General features: G+C 41.5%; 1 protein-coding gene across 5 annotated transcripts in view; it reads right to left on the bottom strand.

Moving 5' to 3' along the window:
- DYRK1A (dual specificity tyrosine phosphorylation regulated kinase 1A) overlaps nt 1-12,417 on the bottom strand; it is a 98,607-nt gene that overhangs the window by 24,191 nt on the left and 61,999 nt on the right. For 2 of the 5 annotated variants that reach the window (XM_029938961.1, XM_029938964.1), the window contains 3 exons: nt 8,784-8,903; nt 6,566-6,754; nt 2,277-2,424 (listed from right to left, as the gene is read on the bottom strand). In XM_029938961.1, coding sequence (XP_029794821.1) covers nt 2,277-2,424; nt 6,566-6,754; nt 8,784-8,903 — 457 coding nt within the window. Of the gene's footprint in view, nt 1-2,276; nt 2,425-6,565; nt 6,755-8,783; nt 8,973-12,417 lie in introns of all 5 variants that reach the window. The other 3 variants (XM_029938963.1, XM_029938965.1, XM_029938966.1) reach the window with 3 other exon arrangements.

Below are 12,417 nucleotides of genomic sequence, written 5' to 3' on the forward strand. Positions count from 1 at the left end.
ACTAAAGACATTGTCAAAGAAAGCTCAAACACAAGTATATTTACGAATCTTTTTCACTGAACTTGGGGATATCATTATCTTTTTAATAACTGAACTTTGTGGAGGGTAAGCAAGACTTTCTTGTAAACTTCAACTGAATTTTAACTAGCTCACGACAGACATCAAATAATCCAGGTGAGCAATTATGCTACATGGTAGATTTTTTTTTTAATTATACTTATCAATCATTTCAAAACAAATATAAGTTACTCACATCATAAAAGAGAAATATGACTGTGAGGCATCTTAAATCTAAGTATCAATTCTCCTGGCAGGGATATGTCTAATTCTAAAGTTTTTGCTTGTTTTCCAATATAGAGCCTCAGTTTCTTGAGACACTGTGCATTCACCACCTTCCTAAATAAAAATCTTAAAAAATAATGTATGCAAAAAGCATCTATAGTGATTAATGCCATTAACTAAAGTCAGTTTATTAAAAACAAAATTGACACCCATTATTATATCAACTGAATAGCTAACATTTATTAAATACTTACTATAAGTCTGCACGTTTTCTTTCAATAAGGCAGAATTAAAATGTCATAGTAATGCTATCAACATTTTCTCTACTAAAGCAAACAGTCAAAACACAACACACAAGAGTGAGAAGGAAGATGTTCTGAGATTATAAGTCAAGTATCCTTCAAATGTCCTTGAGATTCTAAGCCCCTTGAATGAAAACAGGCTCAAATTTACACAAGTTATAACTGACACTGAACAGCAAATGTTCAGTGAATGTGAAAGGTTTTAGAGAGCCTGGGAGGCTCAGTCGGTTAAGTGTCTGACTTCGGCTTAGGTTATGATCTCGCGGTTCGTGGGTTTGAGCCCCACACCTTGGGCTCTGTGCTGACACCTCAGAGCCTGGAGCCTGCTTCAGATTGTGTCTCCCTCTGTTTCTGCCCCTTCCCGGTTTGTGTTTTAACTCTCTCTCTCTCTCTCTCTCTCTCTCTCAAAAATAAAAAATAAACATTAAAAAAAAGAGAAAAAGTTATAAATACAAATGTTATTACTATGGATTAGATCAGGTTTTCTCTACAGAGAAGAAATTAAGAAATTAATAATATGAAGGTGATTTTTGCATAACACTAGGGAATGAAGGCTGTTTCATAAAGGAAATCTAATCTTGGTATCTGAATCTTACACCTTTAAACATCCATGTTTTGTTCCCACTGTTCTGGGCAGACTAAAGAATCATAATGCTCAATTATTCATAAAAAGGTTTTTGTTAGAAATAATTTAACCTCATGCTTATCAAGTCAAGCCAGCATTTCTGAAAATGAGTTGCTATGTATACATAACCTACAGAAACTTTTATAGCTGGCTGATCCTAAGGTCTCAATCTTAAAACTTGATGGTATTTTATATTTATTCTTGGTAGCAATTTGTTTCTTGGCACATAAAATAAAGGGATCTTACGACCCCTGGCATCTTAGATTTGACTGAGAATAATAGTAAAGAAGGTATCTTTAGATGCTGTGCCCATATATCAACTGACCCAAGACTTCACGATTTCCGTAATTTTTCCCTTTTGTATTCAGGAAAACCACTCTGAGACAAGGAAATAAACACAGGGTCTAGGCTGAGGCAGAGGTGGTTTCAGACACTAGCTGCAGAGTCCTTGGGATCCTGGGGATGTTACTCTTTGTAAGAACGGTCTATAATACAAAGACTGTACCACTTTCTTTACAGGACTTCTCTGCTACAGATGACAGAAGAAAAGCATAAGGAATAGGGCAGGAGTTCAAGAATCGGCGGCTATTACCTCTTTCCCGTTGTATTAAGTCTTAACAGCTTCTAATGCTGTCAAACTGACAAACAGCCTGAGAGGGAGTCTGCAAACTTGGCTCAGACATTCCAAAACCAGTTCTATTCTTGTATTACATTTAGCTTACTTCTAATTTCTGAGTTGCAGGAGAAACAGCTAAAGTTAACCAAAAAGAAGAACCCTGGATAAAGAGCATCACTAGGGAAAAACAAATGGCACTAGTAAGGTGCAAAACAGGATACTATTCTTGTGTTTCTAAATTACACACCACGAGGAATGCACATTCCCCAAGATTTAGATTATTACTGCCAGACTGAGTAACTTACATAAATCTATGCCCTCCAACAGAAATAAACAGCTGAATTTTTAACCTATCACTTTAAAAATCAACACATTTTCATTCAAAAATAACCATGAACTCAAACTTCTGGTCCCCGTGAGGGCACAAGGCTTTGTTTGCCAGTTTGTTTACCTATGTAGTATTTCATTTCAGTGTCATGTTTGTTCATGAGCTCAAGAAGTCGCACTTCTATCTGGGCTTGATTCAGAAAAGCCTTCTTGTTCTTTATTATTTTAATGGCAACCCATTCTTGCTCCACACGATCATAGGCTTTTACGACCTAAAGGAGAAAGAAGATGAATAATTCTCTATTAGTGGCAACAATTTCACAACATCCTACGCTAACTTTCACTGTATATTTACCTAATTCTCATTCTTCCGATCTCTCTAAGAAGAGGTCCTGTCCATTTCCATTCAGTAGCATCCATTTACGACTTTACAGTCAACTTTAAGTCAATCTTTTCATTTAAATTTCTTTTGTATCTATACACTATGTCTAAATATCCACAATATCACCTTCTTAACAAAAGCTAGATTAACTCCCTTCTCCAGAAACAAACTCTACAACTTGACAAGAGCTTTGGTTTTTCTTTTTTTACCTTTTTTACTAAATAACACTATAAAACAATTCTTCCAACCTTCTAATGGTAGAAAAACCTGGTTTAAATCCCAAGTATATGTGTAAATTATTTTTAAAGATATCTTTTAATGTTTATTTAATTTTGAGAGAGAGTACCCACGAGTGGAAGAGAGCAGACAGAGAGTAAGACTGAGAATCCGAAGCAGGCTCTATACTGTCAACACAAAGCCCAACGTGGGGCTCAAACCCACCCACAAACTGTGAGATTATGGCCTGGGCTGACGTCGGACACTCAATTGACTGAGCCACCCAGGCGCCCCTCATGTAAAGTATTTAAAATAATGTTCTGAGTCATTTGAAAAAATATAGAAAACTTCCTGACCTTAAATTTTCATAAACATGAGTATATAACAAAAGAATAAGTTTATACTAAAAAAACAAATCTAATACAAATTACCAAGAAAATTCCATGATAGAAGTTAAAAGCCACAATTAGCGAATTTTGATAGTTTTAAAGTAGGAACCAATGCTAAGGGAAGTGGAGTGTCCACAAGCAAATCACCATGTACACCTCTCATCTTAAGTTTACTCATTTAAAAGGAGTTTCATATTATTAACAAAGAGATTTACATAAAAGAGTAGAAAATCAGAGGCACCTGAATGGCTTAGTCAGAAGCATCCAACTCCTGATTTTGGCTGAAGTCATGATCGCAGGATTTGCTGGAGCCCAAGCCCCAAGTCCGGCTCTGGGCCAGCAGGGTTGAGCCTGCTTGGGATTTTCTCTTTCCCTCTACCCTTGCCCCTCCCCCATTCACGCTCCATCGCGCGCGCTCTCTCTCTCTCTCTCTCTCTCTCTCTCTCTCTCTCTCTCTCTCTCTCTTACACACTAAACATTTAAAAAATCAGGAAATCAATACACTAATAAAACTATCCACAAATCAGAGCACTCTGATTAAATGTTAATTTTTATTTATAATACATATAATCTGAACAGATTAAGAGTTTTATGCATTTTCTAGCACATTGAGAAAGCCTGGAGATGTAGGTAGAACTCCAAGGGATTCCAAAGTGGAGGCTGAGTACCACTAAAGGAGAGGAAGACAATGGACTGCATGTTCCAAGATTTACAACCATCAAGGGTAAATACATGGTCAATGATAGATTATAAATGGTTCAATTAAAATCAAACTTGGAGGGGCCCCTGGGTGGCTCAGATGGTTTAGCATCTGACTCTTGGTTTCGGCTCAGGTCATGATCTTGCAGTTTCGTGAGTTCAAGCCTCGAATCAGACTCTACACTGGCATGACGCTGGCAGGGATTCTTTCTCTCTCTGCCCCTCCCCCACTTGCACTATCTCTGTCTCTCTCAAAAGATAAACTTATTAAAATTCTTTTTAAAAAATCAAGCTTAGAATGAAAAATGCAATTATTTATGGTTTCACCCAATTCTAAAAAATACCATCTATTGTCTTTAAAATCAGAGACTACCCCTGTAAACATCTGACCACGCGGCTCTGACATTCTTCTGTTTCACTGACTATACTGACTGCACCAAGAGTTGCAGTTCTATGCCCAGATGCTAATGGTCTCCAGGACAAAGGCCACTAACAGGGACCCAACTATTTACTGACTTAGCAAATAGTTAACCGGCTAAATGCTAAAGCAATGGTTTCCGACCCTGAATTACACATTCAACAGGCAGCTTGAAAAAATACAAACGCGCAGAATCCAGCCAGAGAGATTCTGGTTTAATTGGTTTAGAGCCCAGGCGTCAGTCCTTGTCCCCCAGTGTCCCCCCAGACCCCCAAAGCTCCCTGGGAGATTTCACTGTGCAATCAGAACTCATAACCATTGGTAAAAAAAAAAAAAAAAGAAGGAGCACCGTATAAGGATCTGGCAGAGTTTAGAGAAAGTCTGACCCAGTCAGCATGGAAGCCATTACCTGGTGAGTGACAGGTCCTGAAACTGAACACATCTCACCCGACGGGAGGCGTCAGTCTAACCCGATGAAATGGGGTCTGAGGTCAACAGGCCTCAGTTTTTTCAAAGCTTTAACTGTGCTCACTTGCTCTTAGGATTAATGTGTGAAAAAATTAAAGTGAAGGGGAGGAGAAAAACATCCGTCTGAACTCAAAGACTACATATTTAGGGAAAACTAAAGAGCAAAACAACAAAAATGGAAAACCAAGTTAGAGAGCTGGCTGTATGGCCACGACTTCCACGGTGGACGACACAGAAGTTAGAAAACTGTCCTACGGAAGGCAGCTGCCGGAACAGGGGGTACAGCTTTCAAGGCGGAGACTTGATCTAGCAATCCCTAGAGCTAGGGCACAGGCAGCCTTACTAAATAAAAGCTGGGCCTTAGACATGCCTTTTCTTAGGAGACCCTGATGGAGAAGAAGCTGCGTCTGACAGAAAAGTAATATTTCATAAAGAGGGACTCCCGAAACACCAAGAAACCCCTAAGTCAGAGAAAAAGAGGTTACAAACCAAGGATAAGGTCCCTGAGCTCTGTACACTTACCGGAACTACTTGAAAGTTTGAAAGTGGGAAAGGGCAGATAATTTATGCAGGTGACATCAGGGCCCTGAAGAGCCACGCTGGAGTTACAAAGGCCTTCTAGCAACCTTGTATGTATCTCCTTACAGGTTTAATAGCTCAGGTTTTCTGCATCTCCACCTGCGGCTGCTCACGGCCCACAGTGTATTTTTGGTCCTAAGCACGATCAGACTGGCACATGATGCATCTTCCCTCACTGGTTGCAAAAAGGCATTCTTTGGCTTTCTCAGAGCAGGAATAGGTAAATAGGAATATACAGGTTAAAGAGTTTTTTAAAAAACTCCAAAACTAAACAAAAAACTTTTTCTTTAAAGGTAGGTCAGGAAAATCATTTTGAACCCCATTCTATCCTCATCACTAAAAAGTCCAAAGAAGTTTGGACTGCAGGTTAATAGTGGACTCGCCACACAAAGGGTACATGCCGAAGAGGACTGGGGTCAACAGTAAATCACACCTCAAACCAAACAGAGCCCGGGGACGCGCTGAGAGAAGATGGACACGTGGGGGCAGCTGGGCCGGTCCACAGCCAGAGGAAAAGTTTTTTAACAGTGCAAGGACGGGGGTGTGGTGGCCTCAGTCTGAGCACAGCCCATGCGAGAGACTGTGTATTTAGGGTTTTGTGCTCTATGCTGAGACTGGGTGGGCAAGGAGGCCAGGAGGGCTGTGGGCGGAGAAGAGGCCAGGAGTAAAGAGAGACCCGAGTTCTGTTGGGAAGCCCCTTCCTCGCTCTTCCTGCTAGAAGTTGCTGAAGGATCCTTTCCATCGCGACACCCCCATCACAGTATCAGCCCTGCTGGTGCTGCGAGAACAGGAAGAGGAAACCCTGAAGACATCGGCCCACTTCAAGGCCTGGTAACAGAAGAGAAGCTTCGAGAAAAACCCAGTGAGAGGAAATGACAGGGCACCTACTGTGCCAACTGAACTTTTATTTTCAAAGAGGAGTATCAGACAGGAAGGTAATTATCTCTCACAAAGATATCATCCGGAGACCATACAGAGTCCCGTTGCTGCCTATTAGTGATTCCGATCAACTCACGTTATTAGTAAGCTAAGTACTTGCTTGCTAGTTCTGAAAAGTAAACGTGGAAACAAAGTCTAATGGAGTTTTTAAGAGCTGATACAGTTTTACTAACCATGAAGAACCATGAGAACCCCAATACTTACGTGCCCATTGTTTACGTCCCCTTACAGACACTGAAAGTGCACTACTGAGGAAAAAGCGTAACAACATCATTCACTAGGAAGCTCCAGTTTAGGAAATACAGCATTTTCCATTAAATTACCTGTCCAAAGGAACCTTTGCCTATCAAGGAGTCAATTTCATAACGGTCCATCCACTTCTCTCCGTTTTTTACAATATAATCATAGTTATCATCATCATAACCATCATTGTAAACCTTCCGCTCCTTCTTATGACTAGAATCGTCTCCCTGGCCCTGTTGGTGTCTTCGCTTCTTTTTTGCATAGTAAACCTGAAATGAGAATGTACCAGTGTTAACTGTATAATTTAAATCTTTAGGGGTTAGCAGGAGGTGTGTGTGTGTGAGAGAGAGAGAGAGACAGAGACAGAGACAGAGAGAGAGAGAGAGAGAGAGAGAGAGAGAGAGAGAGACAGAGACAGAGAAAGTATACAGGAGACAATTTGCCCTTGGGAAGAAACTGATGAATTTTTATTCCTTATAACAAATACAAAAAAATGAAATACAGAATTTTCTATAGTTGTTATTTGAATTACGAAATGACACTGATATATAACCACTGAAAAAATCTACAGTGAAAATCACCTTTAAATTCTATTGGTTATACATCTTATCAATAGATGTTAAGTAACTAGTCAAAGGAGCCCATTCAAGAAGACTAGCAGAGTCTGATTTATATTGATTTCTTAAACTAGCACAGAATTTATATACAATGAGATAGCAGAGCTCGTGTGAGTGTACTATGAGGGATTTGGGGCGGGGGCGGGGGCGCAGATGCTGATGTAATCCACACATGCCAAACCAAATAAAGAGCTTCTTCGCCTTCCTACCAACTTCCTGCACACCCTGCCAGGCTGTCCCAATTTTGTATTTAACCTTACGGCAAAAGGCTTTAAAAGTGAAATGTTTAGATGTATATGAACTAAAATTTTACTAATACAAAAGGCCCTCTGCGACATTTCTGGTTTTTAAGCCTATAGTATGATAACAATTAATGAAAACTAGCCACTCTGTCCCCTTCCCCATACTAAGGGCCACAAATCCTGTCGCTGATCACAGTTGAGATCTTTTCCTCCTATGTGTTCTTCTTACAAAATTGTTTCTAAAGCCAGTAACAAATAACAGGTAGACTAGGCAATAGTTCAAGTCACTGGAAGAGATTATAAATTACACTGCACAGAATAACACCAGAAAAAGTCTAGTTTACAAGGTGCCAAAATGGTTAGAAACCAGCTTCAACAACACTACTGGGAAACTTCGGTTTCACGACAGGTTAACAGCGCGTCTGTTAACAATTTCCCAGATATTAACAAACGGACATTACTAAGCTGTTAACCCTGTATCGGGGATTTCAGATGATCGAGAGCTGGTGTGGCACATCTTTTCTAACACAAGTGTGTGCAATATCCAACGGAGAAATGCTGGTCACTGAGCGCATTCCAGCCCCATCCTGCCACCATGCCACACTACCCGTCGTCAAACTGATAACAAACTGTACATGTGTGCAGGAACGTTCTTCAGGCTAAATGGCTCCAGGACTGAAAGGGGACAAGCCTTTAGTATGGAAGGGGACAGGGCTCCCATCCACTCTTCTCCAGAAAAGCTCACTTCCTAATTAATTACGGAGCTAGAGCTGCGGCTAAAAGCAGATGGCCATCAAGCCAAAGGCCTAAGACACCAAAAAAAAATAATAATTTTGGGGGGCAAAGAGCCAAGTTGAAATGAGTAATTCAAAGTGCTATGATTTTTACTCTATTTACATCCACCAAAAAGGCTTTCAAATATCTTACAATAAAAGCACACACAGAAAAATTTTAAAGACAACTGAAAGCCATAGAAATAGAGATGCATCAAATAAACTAGGCCAAACGCGTTATCTCGATATTAGAGAGGTATCTTGAGTTTCATGACATCACGGCAAAAACAGAAATAGATATATAATAACTTATGCAAAATTCTAACATATGCATAATTTTGCAGTGTCATCATTCCCTCCCTTTCTCCTCTCTTGCTTTAGAAAAGAATTATTACAGAAATAATATCTCAGCATATATTAAATACAACTTGGAAAAAAGGAAAGTTATCCTATAATCACCTAATTTTTTGCAGTTCTTGTTAATATAGCTTTTTTCTTTTACATGATTATATTATCTATACATCATTAACTTACCAGTCTACACAATAATCATCAATATTATAATCACTGGGAATAATGTTTAGTATATTTTAAAAAGCCACAAAGTAACTTTTCTTCCCTGCTCTATTGCAAGAGACGCTACTAGAAAAAAATGAGTCTTCTTACCTCATTAATATGCTTATAGGTTTTGATCAAGTCAACAGAAAGTTTTCTCAGGGGAGCAGCTGCTGGATCACGGAAAGTTTGGGGCATCCGCCTCTGTAACATGACAATATCAGGCATCACCTTAAATAGACAGAAAAGACTAGCACTTTAACTATAGTGCACCGGTATAAATCCTCTCTCTTCTGTAACCTGTGTATATATATTAAAAAAAAAAAAAAAGACATCTACATTAGGAGATTAGACATTCTCTCTCAGTCAGCTCTGTCGACTAGATTCCAATGAAGACAACCACTGGAACAAATAAGTGAAATTTAGAAGAGAATGTGCCTGTGGCTTTCGATCCTGTTCCCCAAATTAAACAGTGGGATCAGAGACCCACCCCTGGGTCCGGCAGATGCACATGATACTGCCCAAGAGGACTTCTCCATCATATAAGGAAAAAGTTCTTCTGAATTATTCCTAAAGCTCGACCTGGTTAACAAAAGGCAAAGACCAAGACAAACCCAACTTTCAGCTTCTTAGGACACGGCGTCAGGACCCACTGGCGCCATGAAGCAAGGCGGCCATGGGGCAAGACTGGAGCCCGGCGCTACAGACGTGCGGCCCCGCACCCCCCAGACCTGGCCTTCTGACGAACATCTGCCCTGTAAGCAAGGCTGAAACCTGCACTTGTGTCTTTAACAAAACCCACTCTCCACGGTAACACGCCGGAGCTGACCCTCCATACTCCCTCCCCTGCGTAGCACCGAGCACCACCTGACATACTATATTTACTCATTTACTGGTTTTAGTTTTTCCCCCTTCTCCTCCCACTACAAGAAAAACTCTACGTAAAATCAGGAATTCCTTTGTTCAATGTTATATTCTCTTTGCCTAAAACAGTGGTGGGCACATACAAGATGTTTCATAAATACCTGTTGAGTCAACCAATGAATCCATAACACCAAAATCTTTACTTACAATTATAGTAGGAGCAGACCACAAATAAGTTCCAGAGAACATCTTAAAGCTCATGAAACGCTTTAAAAACTAATTTCAACCACATTCCATTAACATTCCCCCGCCCATCCTAACCAGCACCCTTTCACCATCTAACAGGTAGTCAGAGTTCCCCTGTGGGCTTCCTGCCAGACGGGGGGCGGGGGAAGGGACAGCCTCTGTGCACAAACCAGGAATGCCTCGATCAGCGTGCCCGTGATCCGGGGCTGCTGTCCCACCAGGGCTCCTTGCAATCAGCAGATCCTCAAAACCAATGCTGTGCATCAAGGGACTGGCAGTCACTATCGCCAGCCATCCAGGGTTCCTTTCTAGCTCTTACAGACACTGGTGCCACTAAAATCTACTGCCTGAGCCGGAAGCTGCTGGCATAGCCCCTCTCCAAGGACCCTCAGGTCAGGTCAAGGTGAGGGGCTGAAAGACAGCAAATGCATCATATAAAGGCCTCACAGAAATGTCTGGAGTCTTGAGATAATTAACCAAGTCAACCCACACCAACAAGAGAGAGAGTTGGCCTATAAGGTGATGGTGGACATAGAGTCACCATCCCCTTGGTGTGAGGGATGGGAGTGATCGCGGCAAGTTTCCCAGGTACACTGTCTCCAAAACTAACAGCAACACTGGTTTCCTCTGCCTCTATACCCTAACTCTGAATGCTATTGCCCAGATGGTAATTTCACTGAATTACTGTAGTAGACTCTTAATTCATTATTTGTCCTTGTGATCCCAGACTCCTTAAAGTTCCAAATAAAGTTTAAGGGGGTAAAACCCTTTGGTGGTTAGAACTGTATGTCTGCAAAGAGAGCAGCAAGCAACTAGTAAGAAAATCTGAATTACTTAATTTTTCAAATATATGCCGTTTTATTTTGCTAAATATCAATAGTCAGTACAGTGAGATGCACAGGATATTTTATTCTTATATTGTTCCTTGGAGACTTGATTTAATGAAGAGGAAATACTGGTAATAAGCATGTCAATTATTTTTATGTGAATGGATGCTATAAGCATTTAAGATAATGAAAAAGGTTTGCCTTAACATATTTCCTTCTTTATTTTTTAAGGCCCTGGCAATGTTTTCTCATGCAGGGAATTCACTCAGCAAGACGGTCCTCTGAGCACTGGAATGTGGCTACACCCCACTACAAGGTCTTCCAGAAACTCAACCACTCTGAGAAAAGTTTGAGAGAAGGTATAACTGTGGGTAGAAACAAAGAATGACTTAAAAGTAGTTCATAATAAAATACGAGAAGCCAGTGCTTGCTACGCGCAGTGCCAGGAGCCCGCACACTTCAGCATCCCTCAGGGCATCTATGCCACGATCTCCTGAGGATGAGCCGCGTTCCTGTCACCAGCTTCCAGGTGGGGCCCGGAGTCCAAGATGTGAAGTGCCTGCCCGGAATTCCGTGACTCGGAAAGGGCACCAGCGAGAGGGGCACGGAGACCCCGCACAGTCCCGGGCTCCGAACCACACACAGGCCGGGGGCTCCAGGTCAGGGGAGGCCTCAATTCTACCCTCTCGGCTGAGTCACTTTTACGCTACTCGTACGGCACCATCCCGGAGTTATGCTTAGTAAATATTAGTAACATAAGCATATGGGTTTGTTAAAATAACTTAAATACAAAACTGTGAGTGGGTTTCTTTAAATTTTTAACTCACCTATTTATAATTCCACTGGTATTTCAATGTCTGAACAAAAGAACCAGTGACCACATCTTTCCAGGAGTGATTATGCTCACTCAAAACACCCAAATCATACAATCTAGACAACAATCTTGAATGTACAGGGCACATGAAAAATTGGACTGGAATGGAATCTGGACTGAGTAGCAATGGTGTTCCTGCACGCAACAGGAGTGTGTGCTATGGCTTGGCATTTCTAAAACATCACCAACCCCTTCCACAGTTGGCCAACTCTGTCTATAAGGCCAAACTGCTTAGCTAATTCTAAATCAACTGTTTAGCTAATTCTAAATACGTTACTTTTCTTATACACTTGTTGCACAAGAAGTTACTACTTTGGGAGTATCCGTATATTACGTCCGTATATATGTCCGTATGTATATGCGTAAACCAGATGTATTCTGCCCACAATCAGCCTTCAGACCAGACTGTATTTCTTTGCTTCAACTGGCACCTTGTACAGAGCAGGCACTCAAACTATATGGAAAGAACCAAATAACACTCCCTCCGATAACTTTCATGGCGAGTGCAGGCTCCGTAGCCAAATCTTCTGTGCTGCTTGCTATAAGCACAAATCCAAAGTTAGGAAATGACTTTTCCAAACATTCAGTTACGTATCTACGCTAGACTCAAGGCTGATTCCTAGTGTCTGACATCTCCGTTCTCTGCAGAAAAGCCAGGAGCATGGCGAGGACCAGAGCAAGCCCCCTTCTTCTTTCAACAGCCTCAAGAAAGCCCCTGGTGTTCAGTGGAGCCGAGAAGGAGCTCGTCAGGCTGCAGGCAGCCGGTCCCCTCCCCTGCTCTGGTCCGACAGGTTCCCCCCCCCCCCCCCCGTGAGTCCTCAGAACTAAACGGCAAGGCAAGGGCATGAGCCACTCTCCCGCTGCCTCGACTACCCGGCTCTGGAGCCAGAGAGACCCACGCCCCTGCACTCACAGCACTAGGACAGCTCTGGGT

Source organism: Suricata suricatta, chromosome 5, assembly GCF_006229205.1.
Source record: "Suricata suricatta isolate VVHF042 chromosome 5, meerkat_22Aug2017_6uvM2_HiC, whole genome shotgun sequence".
In the NCBI taxonomy this organism is placed as follows: domain Eukaryota; kingdom Metazoa; phylum Chordata; class Mammalia; order Carnivora; family Herpestidae; genus Suricata; species Suricata suricatta.